We start from the raw sequence: 25,497 nt of genomic DNA, 5'->3' as shown, positions 1-25,497 counted from the left end.
CTCCTAGTAAGAGGAGGACAAAAGAGTAGTAAAAGGTGGCAATATCAAGAAAAATTTTGGTGGAGTGCTTTGAGCAAAAATTATTAGAGTGGATTCAAAAGGTTATAGTAAATAGAAATTTCTCCAAAAAAGAGATACAAATGGCCAATAAACAAATGAAAAGAAGCTCAGCAGGGCACCTGGGTGGCTCAATGGTCAAGCAGGCACCTTGGGCTCAGGGCGTGATCCTGGTGTCCTGGGACCAAGTCCCACATCAGGCTCCCCGGAGGGAGCCTGCTTCTTCCTCTGCCTATGTCTCTGCTCTCTCTGTGTGTCTCTCATGAATGAATAAATAAAAATCTTAAAAAAAAAAAAAAAAAGAAAGAAGGAAGGAAGGAAAGAAAGAAAGAAAGAAAGAAAGAAAAGAAGCTCAGCATTATTAGCTATCAGGGAAAGACACATCAAAATGACCACGAGCTACCATCTCACACCCATGAGGATGGCTACCATCAAAGGGCAATAACCAGTGTTGATGCAGGACATGGGGAAATGCTTCTACGCAGGGGGAAGTTTTTAAAGGCCCTTATACTGCCATTCTCCCCAATATCAGGCCACACTCCCTTCTTCAGCTTCTCAGGAATATTTGATGTAGGAATGGAATGATCTTTTCCTTGGATGTTTGGTAAGCATATAAGGCTGAGTATTTTTTCACTGAAAGAGTTTTAATTATATCCCTTTCTTTTACAAGGCAGGTTTTCTATTTTTTTCTAGGTATTTAAACTTTTTCTCTGAGTTTTCAAATTGACTTAAAATTGTTCATAGTATTCTCTTGCTGTTTTTTTAGATCTGCAGTGTGGGGGTGGCCCAGGTGGCTCAGCGGTTTAGCGCCGCCTTCAGCCCATTTAATCTTAAATCTTAAAAAAAAAAAAAACAGATTTGCAATGTGTATGTGATTATGTTCCCACTTTACATTCTTAATATTGTCTATTTGTGTAATAATCTCTCTTTTCCCCATAAATTCTTCCTGGTGATTTTCTAGCTTCTTAAGCTTTTTTTTTCCCCCCCTTCCCTTATTAATCTTTTTAAAAACCAACTTTTGTTTGTTCATCATCTCTATTTTTATTTTACTATATCATCTATTTCTGCTCATTTTTTTTATTTTAAAGATTTTATTTACTTATTCATGAGACACACAGAGAGAGAGGCAGAGACACAGGCAGAGGGAGAAGCAGGCTCCATGCAGGGCACCCAACGTGGGACTCGATCCCGGGTCCCCAGGATCACACCCTGGGCTGAAGGCAACGCTAAACTGCTGAGCCACCCGGGCTGCCTTATTTCTGCTGATTATTATCTACTTTTTTCTACTTGCCTTGAGTTTATTTTGTTGTTCTTTTTCTAACCTCTTCAGTTGGATCCTGAGCTCACTAATTTTCCACATTTCTTCTTTTCTAATGTAAGCATTTACTGTTATGAATTTCCCTCAATAGTACTCTCATTGCATCTCATAAATTTTGATATTTCAACCTTTAATATTGTTCAGCTTTAAATATTTTCAGATTTCAATGAATGACTTCTACTTTGAGCAATTAGTTACCAAAAAAGTGTGCATTTTAATACCCAAAGTTAATTTCATAGGTCTCATTTGTCATTTTATTGTTGGTACTTGAATTAATTGCATTGCAATTAGAAAACATTGTCTGCATAATACTGATCCTATAAAAATTTGTTGAGTCATGCTTTATGACGAGGCATTCAATCAGTGTTTGTAAATGCTCCATGAATGCTTGAGAAGAATGCACATTTTCAAACAGTCAGGTGCAGAGCTTTATATATATATGTCCTTTAGATTAAGACTATTAGTTGTAGCGTTCAGAAAGAATTTGTTTAATCTTTTATATGTCAGGAACTCAGCCAGCTGAGATGGGGTGGGGGGAGAGCGAGGGAGCGCTGCTAGGTTTCAGAGTAGCTGCGTAAAGCAACGTGCCAAAGGTCAAAGAGCTAAGCCTTTATTCACTTAATGCTATGGTACAAGCAAGAGGCTAAAGTGGAGAGAATACAGACTCCTCCTGTTTCATTTTCCCACATGGAACAGCACACTGATTAAAGTCAGGTGGATCAGTGCAGATGTGGGGGTCATCTCATCATTGAGGGAGCCCCGGAACAAAAGAGTCCAATAGTTTTATCAACTCTATGGTTATAGTGAGGACAAAGGGGAAGGGCTAGGATTGGAAAAATTCTAAGCCTGGGTAGAAGTGCCTTCAGGGTTTCCCCCTCTGCTCCCTATATGGAGGCCTCAGAAGGGGTTCCCTGGAAGATGTGTGCCCTAAGGCTCCAGAAAAAGAGCCCGAGAAATAAAGACTCTGGGATTAGGTGTGCATATACGTGAAAGAGCATGATTGGCCAGAGGGGCCTAAGTCCTTGACTTCAGCTGTCCTCAAAGGTTGCAGTGCATTGGTATTTGGTGTGGGATGGGCAGCTTCCCACAGGAGGCCTGCCAGATAAAGCCTTTGTAATTGCCTATGGTCAGGCCTGAAAAATCACACATACATTTTAACTAGGAACCATATTCTTCATTATATTGTTGGCTTGACTTATAAATAACTGAGAAAGGTTGGTTCATGGTGATAAGTGGATTCATCCATTTTCCCTTGTAATCCTATCAATTTTTGTTTTACACATTTGAGGGTACTCTATTAGAGGCATATAATCTGGACTCATTATATCATGTTGGTGAGTTAAATAATCACAATAATGGCCTCTATATTTAATAAATGCCTTTGCCTAACAATCTGTTATACTGATATTAATACAGTTATACTAGGTTTCTTTAGTTAATGTTTTTCCTAGAAAACTTTTTCCTTTCCTTTTCTTTTTCTTTTTTAAAAGATTTTATTTATTTATTCATGAGAGACACAGAGAGAGAGAGAGAGAGAGAGAGAGGCAGAGACACAGGCAGAGGAGAAGCAGGCTCCATGCAGGGAACCCGATATGGGACTCGATTCCAGGACCCAGGATCACGCCCTGGGCCGAAGGCAAATGCTCAACTGCTGAGCCACCCAAGCTCAGGAAGCACCCCCTTCCTTTTACTTTTAATCTTGTCATATCCTTATACTTTAGGCACATCTCTCAAAAATAAGACATATCTCAGGGTGTCTGAGAGGCTCAGTCTGTTAAGTGTCTGCCTTCAGCTCAGGTCATGATCTTAAGGTCCTGGGATTGAGCCCTGTGGTGGGCTCCCTGCTCAGAGGGGAGTCTGCTTCTCCCTCTGCCCTTCCTGCCCCCCTCCCCTTGCCCTCACTCATGTGCTCTCTCTCTCTCTAATAAATAAATAAAATCTTTTTTAAAAAAGCACATATCTAGATTTTTAAAATCTAGTTTGATAAAACATCTAAGTTTAGTACATGTATATTTAGTATGATTTATTTGGGCTTTTCTCTATCTTACCTTGTTAATCCTATTTGTCCTGGATTTTCTTTTTTCCTCCTGTCTTGCCTTTTTTGGGGGATTTGATTATGTATTTTTTCCTTATTCTAATTGTTTGGATTTATATATTTTCTTTTCTTTATTAATTTCTCTTGAAATTCTATCATGACTATTTCTTTTTTTTTTTTTTAAGATTTTTATTTATTTATTTAAGAGAGAGAGCGAGCTCCAGTGAGAGAGCACAAGTAGAAGGAGGGGCAGAGGGAGAAGCAGTCTCTCTGCTGAGCTTGATGAGATGGGATGTGGGGCTTGATCTCAGGATCCCGGGGTCATGACCTGAGCTGAAGGCAAGTGCTTAACCAACTGAGCCACCCAGGTGCCCTGCTATCATGACTCTTTCACTTAAAAAAGTCTAAAGTTTATTTCTTAATTTCTGCCAGAATAATAAAAGGACCTTGTATACTTTTACTTTCATTGCACTTTCTCTCATTATAGATATTCTTATGCGGAACAGTATTTTACTGCTATTCTTTTTATTACTACTATACACTAGATGTTATTATGCACAAATACTATTTATTTGGGATTACATGCATGCCTCCCTTGAATATTGTTTTAATCATTTTTCTCAGACCATATACTGGATCATTTCTTTTTCTTTTTAAATTATACCCTTTAGAAGTTTCTTTTAAACAGTTCTCTAGGTCGTCAACTCAGCTTCTGTTTGTATGTAGTTTTTTTCACCTTTGTTTTGAAAAAAATAGTTTTGCTGAACATGAAATTCAAGGATGATGATTATTTCCTCTCAACATTTTGAAGGTATATTATTCCACTGTGTTTTGGCTTCCTTGGTGCTGTGGAGAAGACTGGCATCATTTTCATTTATACTTTTTTAATAGCTGATTCTAAAATCTTTCTTTGTTCTTGGTGTTCTGCAGTTTCATTGCCTATATTTAAGCATGGATTTCTTTCTCTTTTTTCTTTTGGAGATAAATGTGTTTCGGGGACCCCGGGTGGCTCAGCGGTTTAGTGCTGCCTTCAGCCCAGGGCCTGATCCTGGAGACCCGGGATCGAGTCCCACATCGGGCTCCCTGCATGGAGCCTGCTTCTCCCTCTGCCTGTGTCTCTGCCTCTCTCTCTCTCTCTCTGTGTCTCTCATGAATAAATAAATAATCTTTAAAAAAAATGTGTTTCTTCAATTTGTCCTTTTTTTGAGAGAGAACATGCTATGTGTGTGTGTGGGGGGGGGCAAGGCACAGAGGGATACAGGGCCCCATCCTAAGCCAGAGCCCGATGTGGGACTCAATCTCATGATCCTGAGATCATGACCTGAGCTGAAATCAAGAGTCAGATGCTTAACAGAATGAGCCACTGAGGGACCCCACAACTTGTCCTTTTTGAGATACAATGAGGATTTCTTTTTTTCCTTCTTGATAGGCCGCGTGCTTCCCACTCTCCTTAAGTGATCAGAGTCCCCTTACTGAGATAAGCATTAAGCGTAGTTCTGGTCAGTTTTCACAAGAGCAATTTTCAAGGAGTAGGGGCTGCTGGAGAAAGTTTCACAGCTGAGAAAAAGAAACCAACAGGATATCTGCTTCTGGCATTACGGCTGACTAATGCTCCGAGGGGCTTCTCCACTGAAGGTCTACTAATACATTGCATAGGACACACTTTTTGAAATATCGTTGGTCTCACGAAGATCTTCAAGGACAGTCCCTCCTTCCTACTCCTCTCCCATCATCCCCCACCCCAAAGAAAATGGACTTGAGCTGGGATCTGAGAAAGCAGAGTGGAGCTGGGGTTAGAACAGTGGGCAGCCAGTTAGGAAGGAGGGAGAGAATAAATTTTGGTTGGGAACCCAGCAGAGTTGGCCATATACATATACATGGCCAAGCATTGGCAAGAATATGTGGAGAAATGAAATGGTAAATTTCTTAGGGTGGTGGATTTATGGCTTGAGGGTTATTGGTTATTTTTCCAATTTGACTTGTTCAGATTTTTTTTAATTGCTTCATGTTCTTAGACCATTTAGAAGCTAAATATCCAAGTAAGACCAAGACTCTAGACATCTATATATTGATTTGTTCACTCTAAGGATTCTGGAAAAAAAAAATGCTTGGTTAGATTAAGAATCAGCAGTGTTCTCAAGAAAGCATTTCCTCCTAGTATATTTATAGATTTAAATTTTTTCTGCTTATCATATTCCTCATATACTAATCTCCTAGTAAAAGGAAATACATAGGAAATGGTTCTGAAGGACACTTCAGGAGCTGATTTTAAAGGATCAATCTTGTTCGTTATATCCTAGTGACATTAAAAAGGCTTAATAGCTAAAATAAAGGAACTAGAGATGAGGGAGACTTAACCCAAAATTTTACATGATTTGGTCTATGTATTTTTAATTTTCTGTTGCTCAAGGTCCTTAGCTGGACAAAGAGAAGTCTTAGAGTTCATGAAATCCTCCTTTCACTGTTGGGGCAACCCACTGCAAATTCAATGTGAAGAGCATGATACAAAGACCATTGCCCTGTTTCTAAGATGCTCATGTTTTTCATGTTTAAACATTTTTAAAAGGAAAATGTCTTATAATTGAGAAATACATTTGGTGCACTGGGTCCCCCTCCCCCTCCTTGAAAAGCAGCTTTAAATTGATGATTTATCTTAAAAAGCTAGGACACAGTTTATGCCTTGTGTCCATCTTCTGCTAACCCCACCCCCAAGCCAGGTAATACTGGTATAGTGACTGGCGCATAGTACATACTCAAAAAACATTTGTTGACAGAATATATGAATGCATGTAAGGTATAAGTCAATGAGAACATATATTCTCCTCCTGCACATTTATCTTTCTTCACTCAGACAGACTTGTGATAACCTAGTAAATGAAATGCTTTTAGGAAATCAGGAGGAAAATTGACTTCACCATGGGAGCTAAGTGGGATAGCTTCTTTGCATTATACATCATCTTTTTGTGTTATTTTTAAATCTCTGGATGTCAGAACCTTTCTTCTGGGGACCTATTATTGACAGAGGAATTGTCAAGTGAGTTTAAAAATGTTGAGGAAGTACTCTGTCAATTATTAATGCCATGCTAATTATAAATTCAAACTAGACTCTTAGACCTCAAAGTGAGCAATGCTAATCAGAGGGTTGGGTGACCTGCTCTGGCCCTGGACATTGCAGAAATCATTTCATTCTTCTCATCAGCTGAGCTTCATACTTATTTCTAGGAGTAATGACTAAGGTCATAGACCTGGGCTATAGATGGAAGCAGGCAGAGAGTTGAATATGCACAAGTTTTGAAATCAAATGAAGTTGGGTTGAAATCCAGACTCAGACATTTAATAGCTGGGTCAACTTTATCAGGGTAAACAGCTTCTCTGAGGCCTCAATGTACTTACCTGTAAAATCAACATAGACATAAGGATATTGGAGAATTGGTATGCAAAGTCAACAAGGATAACAAATACAATGTCCTTTGTATAACAAAAAGGCTAGTTTTTTTTTTCCTTCCCCATCTCTCTCTTTGGGTAACTTCTGTAGAAATCCCTACACCTCAAAATATTTGGGAAGTATTGCTTCAGTGCTCGAGTATCCTGCCTTCATAAATACCTTGTATACTCTACTCCTTCAACTGGTAATACTCTTGTCATTAGAGCAGTTTTGCCATCATTAAGATTTGTGAATGACTCCTGTGATTTTTGCCATATCCTTATAGACCATTGATACTGTTTGCTTAGTATATGTTAGACTTGCCCAAAGGTTTAACATGGGTAAAACTACAAACTCAATATTCTAATTATATACACATACAAGAACATACAGCTTCTCTGATGGGTATTAAAATAACTATTATATTTTTGTGATTCACCTAAAATGCATGCAGTATGCTAATACAGGAGTCCCAAACTACTCTAGGTATTTTATTTTATTAAAGATTTTTTTGTTTATTCATTTGAGAGAGAGAGAGCATGAACAAGCAGTGGGGAGGATCAGAGGGAGAAGGAGAAACAGGCTCCTTGCTGAGGAGGGAGCCTGACATGGGGCTCGATCCAAGGACCCCAGGATAATGACATGAGCTGAAGGCAGACACTTAACTGACTGAGCCACCAAGGGACCCCTACTCTAGGTATTTTATTTTATTTTTAAAAAAGATTTTATTTATTTATTTGACAGAGAGAGAGAGAGAGAAAGAGAGAGAGAGAACAAGAGAACAAGCAGGGGAAAAGGCAGGCAGAGGGAGAGGGAGAAGCAGGTTCCCTGCTGAACAAGGAGCCCAATGCAAGGCTCAATTCCAGGACCTTAGGATCACGGCCTGAGCCGAAGGTAGATGTCTAACTGACTGAGCCACCCAGGCACCCCTATTCTAGGTATTTTAAATAGAAAGGGATTTAATACAGGAAATTTGGTGCTTATAAAAGCACTGGAAGTCCTCGAGGATTAACTTGGGGCTGACTCTTCAGGACTGACTCCCGTAACACTGTAGAACTGAACTGCCAGGATATTTGAGTTTCTATTTTATTAGTCATCAGAATTATCAGAAGGTAGTTTTTAGAGGGTCCATCCCAAATCTTCATTATTACTAGAAAAATAACACTTATGATTAAAAAAAAATCCTGCTGCTGGTGAATCAGAAATGGCATCTTTATAAAATTTTTTTTTTATTTTTTTTAATTTTTTTATTTATTTATGATAGTCACAGAGAGAGAGAGAGAGAGAGAGAGAGGCAGAGACACAGGCAGAGGGAGAAGCAGGCTCCATGCACCAGGAGCCCGATGTGGGATTCGATCCCGGGTCTCCAGGATCGCGCCCTGGGCCAAAGGCAGGCGCCAAACCACTGCGCCACCCAGGGATCCCAGAAATGGCATCTTTATAAAGAACAGGTTATTCATACATTGATTTTACTTCTCCACCTATAACAGGTCTACTCCATGTTTATCCTATGTGTTTAATTAATTTTTTAAAAGATTTTATTTATTTATTCATGAGAGACAGAGAGAGAGAGAGAGATAGGCAGAGACACAGGCAGAGGGCGTAGCAGGCTCCATGCAGGGAGCCTGACATGAGACTCGATCCGGGGCTCCAGGATCAGGCCCTGGGCCGAAGGCAGTGCTAAACCACTAAGCCACCTGGGCTGCCACCCCTCCCCCCCCCTTTTTTTAAGATAGAATAACTAAGTTATAAAACCACCTCAACTATGATATCAATTGATGCCAACCCAGGCAGAATAAGAATACAATGGGAAAATGTTTTTGCCTGTTCTGGTAGCCAGTGGCTCCAAAAGAAAAGGAGAGAAGTGCTGGCTGGCAAAACTTGTTCTAAATGCAACCATTCTATTTTTTCTAAGACTCCTGGAATTTTGCTAATGACTGACATCGAATCTTCAGGCCTGCAGTTTCAGCAGTAGACTGCTTTCCCCTCCCCCACCCCTGGCGGTTTTTTTTTTTTTTTTTTAAAGATCAGGATAAGGTTTGTTTTTGTCCAGTCTCTGGCATCTCCTTGTAAGTAGGGAGTTGTTTTATTCATTGGTCTGATGGTTCCTGGCACACTGTAGGCCCTTGATTATATATATATATACTTATTGTGTGAATGAATAAATGCCTTTCCCAGAGGTTTCTCTAGTGTTTTCATGACCATTTTACTATTTATTTTGGTAATAACTGTCACATGCTAATTTCTACCTGTGCATTAGCCCTTATCTTAAATGTCACTTCCTTCGAGAAGCCTTCGTGATCCTCTACACTAGGTAAGGTGCTCCTGAGTTCAACTCTCTTGCACATCACTCTTATTACTGAGAAAATCTCTATGAGGGAAGTTTCGTGTTTATTTACTGTGCTCACCTTTATATCCCCAATTCTAAGGTCAGTGCCCATCACATAGTATTTAATCAGTATTTGCTGAATAAATCAAGTTAACTGGCATGTAACTGATCTCTGTCTAAAGGCCAGAACTCTTTCAGCATAGTCAGGTATTCTTGTACCACCTATTCACCGTCTTGGCTTTCAAGTTGTCTCCTTTAAAAAAACAAACAAACAAAAAAACAAAAAAAAACAGAAAAAAACTTGTTGAGGCATAGTTTACAGATCATACATAAAATTCATCCATTAGATTCTTCTTCCTAATGTTTCTCTTTCATTTTCTGGGTGAAACTCATTTATCTGATGGTAAAAATGGAAGAAAATAGAGGTGGAATGGAGTGTTAACTTGGAGAATGGGCTCTTATGCCCTACTTACTAGAGTTTACTTCTGTTTTATTTTTCTTTGCAATCATAAGCAAATTAACTTATCTAAGCCTCAAATTCTAATCTGTAAAATTGGATTAGTAAGAGTTTTACCATCAGATCCTCTAAGGATTGAGATGACACGCAAAAGATCTGTCCAGTGATCCACTGGGGATTTATTTTTAATGCCTCAAAAAATGTAAATCTCGCTGTCTTCTCTCTGTCACCTATTATTAACCTTGGACCCCCTCAACAGTAGGTCTATTCTTTCATCATTATCATTGTTTTGTAATGAGCATATTAAAACAACCACAACCTTCTTGCTTCCCTAGCGTTTCTGCAAGCCCCATTTCATTCTGAGGTTTAGCTCTCCTGACACTGTTCTTACAGAATTTTGTCCTTCTTTTTATTCATTCTTCTGCATATGCTTTTTCTCTCCATCTTTTGCATTTGCTAGTAGGAAAAACAAGCTCCACCTGAGATCATTAGAGAACAGCTGCTCCTTTAGTTGCCATCCTCTTTCTCCTTCAGGGTGAATATTCCACTGTGAACTCGGAATTTTATTTGTCAAAGTCTCCCATTCTTTAAAAAATGCGTTTCCTTTTACACCCTCTCGTCTCCAAATCATTTCTTTCTCTTCCCTGGAGCTGTGTCCTAAAGTCTCCGGCCGCCTGCCTCCTCTCCGTGCTACATTACGGTCACATCCACCAGGTTCCTACAGCTTCCCCATGACCAACCAATTCTTCCCGGGGAGTCACATTACATCAGCATTACTAATGCACCATCCTTTAAGGCTCCACACCGTTTTATTCTAGGCAGTCCATTAAAAAAACGAACCTCGGTACTAACATGGAGGATGAATTGCCTAAGGTCAAATGCAAAGCGCTGCAACATTCGGGAAGCGCAGATTTATATGCATACTAAATATATACCTGTTGAATAAGGGCTTTTTCTCTAAGCTTCAGAAACCCTGAGCAATCCGGTAATTGAGATGGTAAGAATGGTAGGTTTCCAGAAACTTCGCAAAAAAAAAAAAAAAAAAAAAATAGGCTCCATCAAAGGACTGCTCCATACGCTCAAGGAACACCCACCAACAGAGCCCATCGCCACCACCACCAGATTATCTCACCAGCAAGTGAGACTGCAAGGTTTGGGGGCCCGGCCGTACCACTCCGCAAGACGCACGGGGGGGTTCGTGCCCGTTTGGCGGCGGCGGCCCCGTTCCCCGTCGCTTGGTGTTGCCCCCGCTCCCCCTGCGCAGGCACCCGAAGTGCGTCAGGCCGGCGCTTTATAGCCGCGGCCTGGGCGGCTCCGCTCGCTGTTTTTCCCGGTGCCTCGGTAGCGGCTCCTCCCGCGCTCCGCCGAGATGCAGCTCAAGCCGATGGAGATCAACCCCGAGGTGAGCGCCGGGGGCCCCGCTGCCCGGGGAGCGCGGGGCTGGGGGTCGGCCCTTCGGGGCCGCTGCGTCGGCGACCGGACCGGTTTTTGTAATTGATCTTCTTTGCATTTGCCTTTCAGATGCTGAACAAAGTGAGTGGCGTCTCGCACCGCCCCCGGGCCCTGTCCCCGGGGCACCCCGCGGCGCTCCGCCCGCCCCGCCCCGCCCCGCCCCTGCCGCGGGCCCGGGGGTGACTGCGGAGCCGCCGGCGGTGGCAGCTCCCGAGGGCGTGGCGCGGGCCCGTGCGCCCGGGCTTCGCGGGAGCCACGTGTGGGCCGCGCTTTGTGCTGTGTCACCGCGCCCGGGCGTGGGCGTGGGGGCGGGGGCGGCGGCGGCGGGGGGCGGGCCGGGCCGCGACTCCTCCCCGGCAGGGTGGGGGCGCCCGGGGCGCGGGAGCGGCCCCGCCCTCCGGCAGGTGCGGGCTGCCCGCGGGCCTCGCGCGCCTGGCCGCCCGGTTTTGCCTCCGCAGGTGCTGGCCCGGCTGGGGGTCGCCGGGCAGTGGCGCTTCGCGGACGTGCTGGGGCTGGAAGACGAGGCTCTGGGCTCGGTGCCGGCGCCCGCCTGCGCGCTGCTGCTGCTGTTTCCCCTCACGGCCCAGGTAGGGCGCGGGGTGCGCGGGGACAGGGCACGGGGGCGGTGCGCGCGGCTCGCGGAGCCCAGGGGCGTGGGGGGCCCGCGTAGACCCCGGGCTGCCCTCCTTTCCCCTCCGGACCGGGCGCCCGCAGCTCCCCACCTGGCGCCCTCCTGCGGGGCTGCGGAGAGGGGCCCGCCCTTTCCTGGCACCTCCCCTCCACTGGCGGTTAGAGCCTGGACTGGCTCCCCGCTCGCCCAGCCAGCGTTGCCTTGAATTCCAAAGAGCCGCCGCCGCAGCATCTCCGCTCCCTCATCGCAGTTAGCCGGGGAAAGAGTTCCTTCCTCCTATTCCTACATCCGTGCCAACCTGCGCTTTTCCGAGCCTTCCGCTCCAGGGAATGGCTGGTGGTTTCCCTTTGAGGGCCGTGACCTGTCTGTCGGTTTATCGTTCGCTTCTCAGACTCCCCACCTTGCAGTAAAACGGGGGGAGGGGGGCGGCCTTGCCTGAGCCAGGGGGAAACAATAGGTTCTTTAATGCTCCATCTCCACTCTCGGGTCTTTGGTGGACTTGGGTTTCTTCCCATCCTCCTCTCCCTACAACATGCACACTTGGTTTTTAGCTTCTCCGATGTGCCCCCCCCCCGCTTTTTTTTTTTAAAGCTTAATGATTGGTGTGTGGTTCCTGTGTGGGGACCTCCTTCCACTTCTCTTTACTCTCTGACCTTGTAGCTACGGGAACTAGGTGGGCATTAAAGCAGTTTTGGAAATGCCTTTTCATTTCCCTTTAGATGGTCTTCCTCCTACAAGTGTGCATGGATGTATGTACCTCAAAGACTGAGCATTATATATAAAAAGGTAGCTCGGGTAATTGTTGTCTTGCGATGTATGAAATCCCACTAATTGGCATGGCATTGTCTATCTCTTATTGATGTCACTTGACCCCTGATTTGGGAGTGGTGAAATCTGCATTAACAAGACTGGGGCAGTAGTATTTGGGGCATCATTCAAAACACAGTAAGCTTAACTGAAGCACCATGTTAGGACTGGGAGTTCTAGAAGCATTTTCAGCATAAATTATCCCTATGGGAAGTCACAGGCATTCCTCCTAGTGAATGGGCTTGATACTGTGAGTTAAAAACCCTTGTTAAAGCTATTAGGATAATCCCACTGACTTTTTGTTTCTTTCAAAGTCTTTAGTTAGGTAGACTGAAGCTGCCGAATAAATTGCAAGTCAAATTAGCTTGCCTGTTGACAGAATCAAACACAACTTCTGTCTCTCCTTTGAGCCTCTCCTGAAGCTCTTTTATTTAGAGGATCCATGATGACTCGGAGGTTTTGAGCAGCACTCACAGGCAAGGCCTCTGGGAGGCAGTGGTGTGTCGTGTTTGTCTTTCAAAAGCCCACTGCTTGCTTTTTGCTGGATCAAGCTGTGCTTGTTAAAGAACATTCTGGTTTGAATGAGCTGGATACTTATAATCCTTTAACTCTAGTTGAGGCAGTCAGACTTAGCACCTATTCTGTGACATGAAACACCAATTAGGCTAAACACAAGCAAATTCAAAGAAAAGTTTGTATGTTGACTTCCAAATACGCTGATGTTAATTTAGAAAGCATCTGACTTTTGTCTGAGGGTTATGAAACCCTACTGGACCAGTTCTGAATCCTTAAGTGATCATGAGATATTTGCAGAAGTGTCTCCCTGCAAGAGCGCAGATGACTAAAGAATGGTGATATCCCATTAAAAAAAAAACAACCTAGGGTGAAAACCCTTAGCAGCTCATGAACAACTCTTCAAAAATGGTGGTAGATGTTTGCTAGAACTTCCTACTGGATGGTCTTGCAGGGCAAAAGAGCTTATTCATCTGATGGTGTCACAGACAAGGCTTAAACTTCAGTTATGTGTAGAGTAATGCAAGGCTACTGGAATTACAAATACACTCCCGGGGCATCTGGCTGGCTCAGTGGGGAAGAACATATGACTCTCAATCTCAGGGTTGTAGCTTTGAGCCCCGCATTGGGTGTAGAGATGACTTAAAATCTTTAGAAAAATATGTATATACTTCTGATGTTATGTCTAAATTATACTGGATGTGTGGGACATTCGAGTTTCTATAGTATTGGCACTGTGCTTTAAACCGAGAAACCCTATTTTTTAAGGTCTGTAATTCATTAGTGAAAGGTCCAGACAAGCACACTAAATTACTGTACGAAGAGCGATTGGATTCTTTTTTTTTTTTTTTTTTTTTTTAAAAGATTTATTTATTTATGATAGAGGCAGAGACACAGGAGGAGGGAGAAACAGGCTCCGTGCCGGGAGCCCAGTGCGGACTCGATCCCGGGACTCCAGGATCGCGCCCCGGGCCAAAGGCAGGCGCTAAACTGCTGAGCCACCCAGGGATCCCCGAGCAATTGGATTCTTTGAGGAAAACCGTCTCTAGTCTTACTCATTTACTGATCTCTCATGACTCCTCTCTTCCCCATTGTTAATCTGTCCTCAAACTGTATAGTTGACAAAGACAAGCATCACATCTTCCTCTTGTGGATGAGAAGATTTTGTAAGATCACAGCCCAGAACCCTAGATCTGTTTTCTTTCCTTCCAAAAAGTGAGGGAATAGTGAATTTCTTCAAATTGCTCCTTTCAGCAGTTAAGTCTTATTTTGTATTTGTTACTGAAAAGAAGTATATTTAAACACAGTAGAGGTAGAACTTTAACAAATACTGGGGTATAGACTGGCTGGTGTTTATTGGATATTAAATTGACCAAAGCTTGATTGGGGTCCTGTGTGAAATATAGTTGTTACTGGTGTTTAAGGGAAAAAAAACATGAACATGTTTTTCTGACTTCAGGACACCATCCGTTTTCAAGCTAAAAGGTTGCAGTGGTGTCTAGACAAATCCTTGGGCAACATCCAAGGCCATTACTGCACTGCAGCATCCGGGTGGAGTCTCAGAACGTCTCAGAACCCCGCGGGCTGGTGTGGGTGTGGGAGGCAGACAGGCAATTCTCTGGCTGCTGGCCAACCACCTAGAACCAGGGCTCCTGGTCACACATCCCACTTGTGTTTCCATTTAGGTGGTAGAACTTGCTGTGCTACCATCTGTTAATTCTTTGCATTTTCATTTGAGATATAAAATGCTTTTTTATATTCACAGCATGAGAACTTCAGGAAAAAACAGATTGAAGAACTGAAGGGACAGGAAGTCAGTCCTAAGGTGTACTTCATGAAGCAGACCATTGGGAACTCCTGTGGTACCATCGGGCTTATCCATGCAGTGGCCAATAACCAAGACAAACTGGAGTTTGGTAAGTGGGTTTTGAGGGCAGTCCTTTTGTTAACCTCTAGTGAGTTGTAACCTGTCATTCTGAAACCCCTAGGGGTCTAGTCAAGCAAAGTCGTTGCCTTACATTCTTTTTTGAAACCGACTCACCCGTATGTAATCAGTAAGTAAATTAATATTGATTCTCTTATGAGGGAAGGAAGCTCCTTTTCCAGAAGCATGGTCTAGCTTCTTCACCTGGAGGGGAAGAGGAAATGATAGGCAGCTTTGTACTGCTTCTCCGCATACGCTCTTCCTTTGCACGCAGTGGGTTGTGATTCTCATGAGCTCTTGTTTAATTCTCAACAATTCGGAAGAATTAGAGTTAATGTTGAAACCATAAAATATCAACACTTAGGACCTGTCTTTAATGGTTCTGGGTCTCTTAAACAACAGAGAGCCAAAGTAGCCTAGAGCAGTTGGATGAAGATATCGTGAAAGATCCGTGAACAAAGTCACATCCGGGGTCTTGGTTCACTTCATTGGATGCTATGGAGGATGTAGAAGAAAGGAGTCTCTTAGGTTTGTCAGAAGCACAATGAGCGGCACTGTACAATGTAAAAAATACGTGGCATAGTGTATGAGAGGCCAAGGGTGAGCAAACTTTCTTAAAAGGTGAGAATAAATCTAGGTTTTTGAGAGCGATTTGGTCTCTGTCCTTGTAGTTCAAAAGCAGCCCTGGACAAGATGTAAACCAGTGGTTGTGGCTCTGTTCCAATAGTACAAAAATAGGCATAGTAGTTTGCCAACTCCTGATTTAGACAATGGATAGGGGTGGCTAAGAATTGAATAATTTCAGCTAATGTAGTTCATGGTGTTGCTTGTAGCAGGCCTGATACTTTTTTTTAAAAAGTAAGTTAAGTGTGGCCAAGACTACTACTGGTATACTTTTGAAATAAAAAAAATAAAAAGGCTTGTCTGACAATATAGATACAAATTTCCTAGAACTTAATTTCTCAGATATTGACTTGCCATATTAAAGAGTTGTAGCTTCATCCTTTATTTCTTCTGCAGTAAGTCTCACTTTAGAGTACTGTGTTAGGGAGGTCAGTAGAGCTACTGGAACTGTTTTGGAACCATGGACATAATAGTGCTACAGGAGAGTAATCAGACCCTGAGCCCTCCCCATAAAGTTAAGAAGATTCCTTCCAAGTTTTATGTGGTCTTTACCTAACAAATTTGTTTAAATTTAGAGCTGAAAGGGTGAATGCAGTCTTTGAACTATAAATCACTCTTGTTCTAGCCATGTATTCAGTGTCTCTTAGACTTAACCATATTGAGCAGTGACAAAATGTTTATACCAAACTGTCCGCCAATCTTTTGTCTCTGGGAAATCCTACTAGGCTCTTTACATTTCTTTTTAAGATCCTCGAGTTCATGTCTGTCTGGATAGCCATACTACTAAGATTGCATTTTCTACCTCGGAGTAAAAAAAAAAAAAAAAAACTTGGTTTGAGAACCATTATTAGACTAGAATGTTGTTGCACCAGTTAGGATTGTGTGTTTCCAGTTGCTGTAGAGAGCAGCAATTAGAAGGTGCTTGGCTGGCTCAGTTGGTAGAGGAAGTGATTCTTGATCTCTGGCTTGTGAGTTTGAGCCCCTTGATGGGTGTAGAGATTACTTAAATAAATTTTGAAAAAGCAAAACAGCTATAGGGGCACCTGGGTGGCTCAGTAGTTGAGCATCTGCTTCTGGCTCAGGGTGTGATCCTGGGGTCCTGGGATTGGGTCCCTCATCGAGCTCCCTGCAGGGGGCCTGCTTCTCCCTCTTCCTATGTCTCTGGCTCTCTCTTTGTGTCTCATGAATAAATAAAATAAAGTCTTTAAAAATAAAATCAGCAGTAGACAAGACAGTTCCTGCCTTTGTGGCAAGACAGATCTCAAACACCTGTTACAAATGGATGTGCACTGTGACAAAGGTGATGAGGGATTTGAGAGGTGAGTGTGTGGGGAAGGGACAAGAGTCTGGATGGTGGGGAGGTGATGCAGGAGAAGGCTTGGCATACTGAAGGAGTGGAGAGTTCTTTGGTTGGAATGCAGTCAGAAGGGACGGGTTGGGAGGAGAGGCTGAGGGAGAAGGGACAGCCCATCTCCTCCAGGGCCATGGTAAAGACTGTAGTCCCTAAACATGGCTGGCTGTATAACAGCCTAAGTGTGCAGTAAATGTGCACCCATTTGCACTATTCCACCTATACATTATCTTTTTTTTTTTTTTTTTTTTAAAGAGGATGGGTCAGTCCTGAAACAGTTTCTTTCTGAAACAGAGAAGCTGTCCCCTGAAGACCGAGCAAAATGCTTTGAAAAGAATGAGGTAGGAAGAGAACTTCCAGAGCATCAGTTTTAAATTACTACAGAGGTTATTGTGCTAATTACTCTCTCTTGTCTGCAGGCCATTCAGGCAGCCCATGATGCCGTGGCACAGGAAGGCCAATGTCGGGTAAATGCAATTACAGATCAGAGCTAGGCGGTCTAGGTGCCCTGTGTCTTCCCTGAAATATGTATAGGAACCTATTACCTGAACGCAGCAGGTGTTTCCATCGAAGGCCAATTAAAACCAATTAACCACAGAAAATTCTATCAGAATAATGCTTTGTGACCAGACTTGTTCATAAAAATGGCTCTTCAGAAATCTGATTGGCAGTAAACATTGTCTTGAGTAAATTTAAGACCTATTTTGTTTAGATCCAAATGATTCTAAGATGGGGCAACCCTGGGTGGCTCAGCGGCTTAGCGCCTGCCTTTGGCCCAGGGTGTGATCCTGGAGGCCGGGGATTGAGTCCTGTGTCGGGCTCCCTGGGTGGAGCCTGCTTCTCCCTTTGCCTGTGTCTTTCCTCTCTCTGTCATGAATAGATAAATAAAATCTTAAAAACAAACAAACAAACAAATGATTCTAAGAGAGTAATACCCCTCCTGGCGATTAAGCATTTCGCACATTCCTCCCACAGACTGTTGGAGAGAGTAAGATTACCAGCAAGGACTGTGGTTTCTAGGAGGCTTAAATACACCATTAATCTGAACAGAGTCCTCCGTTCAACTGTCATGTAGATTTAAGTCCATATCAATGCCTTTATATCTACAGTTGGCCCTAGAACTTTCTAATCTCTAAGCCTGAATTTCCCCCTCAGTAAAAAATCTTAGATTTCTGGTAGTTACTATATTTACATAAATAGACAAAAGTCTTATGATAGTCTTCTAATATCTAGTCTATAGGAGATATGTGTTAACTTATACTAACTTAAAATAATAAGCAAGTCAGTTCCAGTGCATTACACTTGAAGAGTGACAGTTTTTAACAAATTAAGTTCTGCTTTTAAAATCATATTGCAAAATATGCGTATTAAATCAACATGTTGTACATTTTGAACTTACACAATATTATGCCAGTTATCTCTCAGTAAAACTAAAAATGTTTAATGCAATATTTTGTTCACTAAAAACTCATCTTCAAAAATATTTTTTGACTCTCTTCAGGTAGATGACAAAGTGAATTTTCATTTTATTCTGTTTAACAACGTGGATGGCCATCTCTATGAACTTGGTAGGTTTCACTCCACTTTTGGAACCCAGTATAGTTTCATGCATTCCTTCAGATGAAATTCCTCTTGGGATATTTGTGTGTGACTTTGTGGCACTTAGTATGTCTTTGTCTATGAAGTGTATCTTGTTCACAAAGCCAAAACACCAAGGTATTCTTATTGGGGCACTTAGCCCCTTATCATACCCAGGGGCAGCTCTGCTGCCCCATCAGGTGGTGTCTTGCAGAAGGAATGTTTTTAGTCACAAACCGGTAAAGAGATCAGTGCCAGTTCAAGGCCTATATGTTCAGATTTTCTCTTTCCACCTTCCAGCACAGCATTACCAGCGTAGGATCTCCAACAGCATCCTGACAAGGAATACTTTTGGAAAAAGATAAATGCCTAAATGTGATCTTGTTTGTATAGAAAGAATTTGGACATGTTGGGGGGTAATTTCTCTTGTTGTTATATACCAGCAAGAAAGATTATCCACCTTGTAAAAGTCATACCCTTTGTCTTAATGGAGGAAAACTTGCAGCTGTGTTGCCTCAAGAACTACCCATAAGCAGACAAGAGCAAATGAGACTTGGGGACAGTCAACAGTCCTCGAGGGGCAGTGAAATCCAAAGGATCCCTTCTTGGCTCCCCTCCTGTCACTCAAAGGCTGTGTCTGCCTTTTTTTTTTTTTTGCTCTGGGATCCTTCCCAGGAGATGTGGAACAAGCTTTTCTGTTAGGATGACCACATTGGGCTTTGGTTCTGTTGCTTGAAGATTAGAGTTGCCCTAGGATGGATATCTAGGAACATTTAACCTCACTTCCAGCTGATTGCTTCTGACCAGCCAGCCTTTTTGGGAGTGGCAGTTGTATTTGGGAGATCTGAAACTTGGCCGTTAGGCTGCGTAAGCACAGCAGCCAGAAAATAGGCAGATGAAATCAACATGCCTGGCTTCTCTGTTACAGATGGACGAATGCCTTTTCCAGTAAACCATGGCACCAGTTCAGAGGACTCCTTGCTGCAGGTAATAATCTTTGGAACCCCTCTTCAACAGAGGCCCATGTTTCTTGATTGTCTAAGTAAAGGACCATATTGTCCAAAGTGCTAATACTTTTTCAGTGTAGCCAGCACCCATCATCTGGGTTAATAGCAGTCTTTAGGACTTGAAGATGACTTTAGTAATTCTATCTACCTTATTTTATAGCAAATGGCTTTAAACAGGATCCTTCCGAGCAGCCCTGACTAATCTGTATCGCGTGTGGACTTTAGTCTATGGTTAGAATTAGGCTGAAAGCCATTGTGTTACTTCCTTGTGGGATTAAGGTGACCGTTGTCCTCTTGTCAGATCACATCATAGCTCACAGCTCAAGGCACGGTAACCTGAGCCTTTCTTAATCCCTCTCAAACTGCTGGATTAGGGTCAATCTTAGAGGTAGATTCTGGTTAGGCTATCAGCCTCCGTGTTTTCTTCTCCTTTGGTCCGCTGTTACAGGATGAGAGGAGAAGATTCAAAACCTGCCTTGATAAGAACTTTAAGATCCAGGTTTACTGTCCTGCTATAAATGACTACAGAAACCCCTTAATTCTGGACAAGGGCTGATAGACCACCCGAGGCCCCTTCACCCTAAAAGCCAAGTCTCTAGAACTGAATCAATTTACTGTTATAGAGGAGAGTTGCTTAATTGTGATAAAATTAAGAATGCTCTAAAGGCGTATTTCATTTGTAGTAATGACTAATCTTTTTTGAGTGCTTGCTGTGTGCAGATAAAGGGCTGGCAAACTTTCTGTAAAAAGCCAGGTAGAGGGATCCCTGGGTGGCGCAGCAGTTTGGCGCCTGCCTTTGGCCCAGGGCGCGATCCTGGAGATCCGGGATCGAATCCCATGCCCGGCTCCCGGTGCATGGAGCCTGCTTCTCCCTCTGCCTGTGTCTCTGCCTCTCTCTCTCTGTGTGACTATCATAAATAAATAAAAATTAAAAAAAAAAAAAAAAAAGCCAGGTAGAGAAACTATTTGAGGCTTCATGCGGCATCTGGCTGTGTTGCAAGGACAGGCACACCTCAGGAATATTGTGGGTTCAGTTCTCGACCATTGCAATAAAGTGAATATCGCAATGAAGTGAGTTAAATTTTTAGGTCCCAGTGCACACACAAGTTTATGTTTATACTGTAATCTCTTAAGTAGACAATAACATTCTGTCTGAAAGAACAATGTACATATTTTAATCAAAATACTTTATTTCTAAAAAATGCCTGCCATCATCTGAGCTTTCTGAGACCAAATATTTGTGCTGGTGGAGGTCTTGCCTCTTGCCTCCATGTCGATGGCTGCTGACTGCTCCAGGGCAGTGGCTGCTGAAGGTTGGGGGTGCTGTGGCAATTTCTTAAAATAAGAGGACAGTGATGTTTGCTGCATCCATTGACTCTTCCTTTCACAAACGATTTCCCTGTAGTGTGTGATGCTTTTGATAGAATTTTACCCACAGTAGAACTTCTTTTTAAATTGGAGTCTCTCCTCTCAAACCCTACTGCTGCTTTATCAACTTAGTTTATATCAGATTCTAAATCCTTTGTTGTCCTTTCAACAGTTTTCACAGCATCTTTGGGAGTAGATTTCATCTTAAGAAAACAGTTTTTTCTCCTTGTGAGAAATGACATCTCATCTGTTTTAATCATGAGATTGCAGCAATTCAGTCCCATTTTCACACTCTACTCTTGCTATTTCCATCACATCTGCAGGTATTTCTTTCACTGCATCTTAAACCCTTCAAAGGTCCTCCATAGGGGTTGGAATCCACTTCTTCCAAACTCCTGTTAATGTTGGTATTTGATCTCTTCCTATGAATCAGAAATGTTCTTAAAGATCCCCAGAATAGTGAATCCTTTCCGGAAAGTTTTCAGTTTATCCAGATACATCAGAGGAATCCATATCTGTGGCAGCTATAGCCTTACAGAATGTATTTATTAAATAATGAGATTTGCAAGTTGAAATGACTTCTTGATTCACGGAGCTGCAGAATGGACGTTATTTAGCAGGCACGGAAACAGCATTAATCTTGTCCACCTCCATCAGAGCTCTTGGGTGACTGGGTGCATTGTCATTGAGCAATCCTATTTTGAAAGAAATCTTTTTCCCTGAGTAGGTCTCAACAGTGGGCTTGAAATATTCAGTAAACCGTTTTATAAACATACGTGCTGTCATCCAGGCTTTGGTCCATTTGTAGAGCACAGGCAGATAGATGTAGCATATTTCTTAAGGGCCCTAGGATTTCCAGAATGGTAGATGAGCATTGGCTTCAAGTTAAAATCACCAGCTGCATTATCCCATAACAAGAGACCCTGTCTTTTGAAGCTTTGAACCCAACCATTGACTTCTCTCTAGCTGTGAAAGTCCTAAATGGTATCTTCTTCCAGTTGAGGCCTCTGTCATCCACATGGGAAATCTGTTGCTGAGTTTATACACCACCTTCATTAATGGTTGTAGCTAATCTTCTGGATAATGTGCTGCAGCTTCTAGATCTGCACTTGGTGCTTCACCTTGCACCTTGATGTTATGGAGACAGCTTCATTCCTTATACTTGGACCAACCTCTGCTAGCTTCAAACTTTTCTGCACCTTCCTCACCTCTCTCAGCCTTCAGGGAGTTTAAGAGAGTTAGGGCCTTGCTCTGGATTAGGCTTTGGCTTAGGGGAATGTTGTGGCTGGTTTGATCTCCTATCCAGACCGCTCAGACTTTCTCCATGCCAGGAATAAGGCAGTTTTGCTCTCTTGTCATTTATGTGTTCACTGGAGTAGCACTTCTAGTTTCCTTTAAGAACTTTTCCTTTGCATTCACAGCTTGGCTAACTGTTAGGTATAAGAGTCCTCGCTTTGAGCCTGTCTCAGCTTCCAATAGGCCTTCCTCACTAAGCTTCATCATTTCTACCTTTGGATTTTAAGTGAGAGATGTGTGACTCTACAGTTGAACACATAGAGGCCATTGAGAGTTATTAACTGGCCTAATTTCAATAGGGGGGAAAAAGCTGGCCACTGGAGCGGTGAAAAGACACAATGTTAAGGTTGCTGTCTTATGTGGGTGTGGATGTGGTTTGTAGTACCCTAAAACAATTATAGTGACATCAGATATCACTGTCACAGTGACCACCCATAACAAATACAATAAAAAGGGTCAGGTATCCCAAGAATCACCAAAATGTGACACAGAAACACAAAACAAATGCTGTTGAAAAAAGGTGCTGATAGACTTGCTTGATGCACGGTGGCTACAAACTTTGAATTTGTAAAAATGCTAGGTCTGATAAGTGCAATAAGGTGAGGTATGCTTGTACTCGCTTTTGCTGTTTCAGCTGCAAAGCAGCCCATAGACAATGTCTAAGTGAATGTGTGGCCAGATTCTATTAAAACTTTATTCACAAAAAGAAGCAACAGGCTGCAATTTGCTGACGCCTGTGCTAGATGCTATTCTAAGTGACTTCTGGCTTTTTAAAGAATGCTTTTAATGAGGCTCTGAGGTAGGTATTATACCCACATTTTACATATGAGGAAACTGAGTACAGAGGTTAAGTGATGCTCAGGGTCAGTGACTTGAATGACAAAACCATGGTTCAGATCTGGGCAATCTTAGCTACCGTTCAGTACTACTTTTCTGTGTAGTAGGTGTGGCTTTGGAACTTCATAAACCTCATGATGTCAAGGTGCCAGTAGACCAAATTACGCCTTGGTAGGAGAGGGTTACTTTCTCTAGTCTGCTGTCACATACACCTGAGATGAGTTAGAGTCAATTCTAGGATATATGAGGGGTAAGTGGGAGTAGTAACTTGGAATGAGAAATCTAGAAAAGCAGAATTGAGAGGGATTTTACAGAGGCAGAATTTACTTATGGGAGAGAGTAAGAGACAGAACTTCTGATGATGACCCATTTGGGGGAAAGACTGGTCCCTCTAATAAAGCTCTCCAAGGTACTCACTCTCCTGTTGAACCCTGCTAATGCCATAAAAATGTACCCCACATAGGAAACCTAAAACTATTATTTGAGTAGAATTTATGACATGTGGGGAAAGTAAAACTGTTTAAATAATAAATTAGGATCTCATTTAAAATTAAATGGAATATAAACCAGTGTCTTAATTAGTGAAAACCCTTATAAGATTGGTTTGTATACAGTTAAAACTGTTTTAGACTGTGTAGTAAATTATTGCTACACTGGTAAGAAATTAAACTTACCCCAAGAATTCTGAGGTTACTGTTCATTATCTGTAGCAGATGGCTGTTTCCTTTCCTTATAGGCACACCTTTAACTGTAGTCCTCCCTGTGGGTCCTACAGGAAAGTCATTTTGGGGCAAGAAGGTCTGAAGTATTAATTTTGATAGAGAATGAAATATGTAGATGTCAATCTAGAATTCCCTCTAGTTTTTACAGGTAGTTCTAAAGCTGGAGCAAAACTGGGTGGTTGATGTCTTTTAAGGGCCAAACTCATGGAATTGATGGTTTTTAGACCTTGGGAGCTGATGTTAGGACTGTTCCATCCTCTTAAAGGGTCTTCTATTTCTCATGGTTTGTGGAGCTGTCTTTACCCTGGACTTCTTTACAGATTACACAGTAATTGATAGTTCCTGTGCCAAGGCATTTAAACCCTAGAATTTAGGTTGGATTTTCTATTACCAATCTTGGTAATCTAGGTCTTAGAACTAGTAACACATGTCATGATGTCATTCCACTATCAATTAAGAATTCATTGGCAGATATTTAAGGCTGTTTTGTAAGATGTTTATTTGAAAGAAATTTTTGTTTACTTGGAATTTCTGAGTTGGGGGAACTTTTCTGCCCTCTTATGGGAGAGAGGGTCAACTTTTTCCCCTGTATCTATTTGATGAAAAGAACCCTCACAGTGTATTTAGTTTCTTGCCAAAAACAGGCACAAGATGGAAGAAACCCAGAGCACTTGGTGGAAGAAAGAAGCCAGAGCTTCTAAAGTCAAGTCTGTGTCAGGGGTTCTTGTCTTTTTCCCTTCACTTGATTTTATTTTGGGGGGGGTTCTCTTAAGTCAGCCCTGGTTTATAAGTTTAATTGGAGGTTTATTTTATCTATTTTTTAAGATTGATTCATGAGAGAGAGAGAGAGAGAGAGAGAGGCAAAGACAGAGGCAGAGGGAGAAGCAGGATCCCTGCAGGGAGGCCGATGTGGGACTCGATCCCAGGAACTCTTGGGATCCTGACCTGAGCCAAAGGCAGACGCTCAACCACTGAGGCACCCGGGTGCCCCTAATGGCAGGTTTAAAGTTGATCAGGGTGATCTCTGAACCTTACTGTTACTTTCCTTTTGAAACTTCATTTTGAGCTACTGCTGTTTGGGTATTAATGACATTTCTCCTTTCAGGATGCCGCCAAGGTCTGCAGAGAATTCACTGAGCGTGAGCAAGGGGAGGTCCGCTTTTCTGCTGTGGCACTCTGCAAGGCAGCCTAATGCCCTGGGGGAGGGACGTAGCTTTTGTCCCCCCTCTTCCCTTCTATGTGAAACCTACCCCCCTCCTCCCCACTAATGCAGTCTAAAATGCTTCAGTACTTGTGGAACACAGCTGTTCTCCTTTGGTTCTGCAGATATGCTCTTACCCTCAGCCACACCCAAGCACTAGCAGAGCTCAGCTGTCGATCGAACAAAGTTTGGTATAAGCTTCAGATGGAGAAGCATTTTCCTCCCAACGTATGTATTGTACCTCAATAGCTAATGCTTTAAATGGCTCCTTTGGTTTGCGTCTGTAAGTTAAGGCCTTGGATGTGGTTTGTTTGTCCTTAAAAGAAATAAAACTTTTCTGCTGATTAAGGGCTGGGCCTAACCTGTTCTCACTTCTCTCTTTTACCTGGCCCTCCAATACATTAAATTATTTTCCTAGTGCTGTGGGTTTAGGTCTTCCATGTAAGCAACTCCTGTAGCACAGGTAGGAGAATTACCATAAAAATAGTATGGATTCAACATCTCCAGACATTTTTCTATTCATTCGCTTTAAAAATTTCATTAGTCACACCCAACACGGTGCTCAA

The 25,497-nt window shown here is 42.5% G+C and overlaps 1 protein-coding gene across 1 annotated transcript; it reads left to right on the top strand.

Annotated features, from left to right (window-relative positions):
- Nucleotides 1-10,898: 10,898 nt before the first annotated feature.
- On the top strand, nt 10,899-25,279 carry UCHL1 (ubiquitin C-terminal hydrolase L1). Its single transcript, XM_025437691.3, has 9 exons — nt 10,899-11,022; nt 11,142-11,153; nt 11,531-11,659; nt 14,789-14,939; nt 17,178-17,263; nt 17,342-17,389; nt 18,424-18,490; nt 19,429-19,487; nt 24,836-25,279. The coding sequence occupies exons 1-9, from the start codon at nt 10,990-10,992 to the stop codon at nt 24,920-24,922; spliced, it is 672 nt and encodes a 223-aa protein (XP_025293476.1). The 5' UTR covers nt 10,899-10,989; the 3' UTR covers nt 24,923-25,279.
- The last annotated feature ends 218 nt before the right edge of the window (nt 25,280-25,497 follow it).

This window comes from Canis lupus, chromosome 3, assembly GCF_003254725.2.
Source record: "Canis lupus dingo isolate Sandy chromosome 3, ASM325472v2, whole genome shotgun sequence".
Classification (NCBI taxonomy): Eukaryota; Metazoa; Chordata; class Mammalia; order Carnivora; family Canidae; genus Canis; species Canis lupus.
The sequence above is the reverse complement of the archived record's forward strand: the minus strand, read 5'-3'. Positions and strand labels throughout refer to the sequence as shown.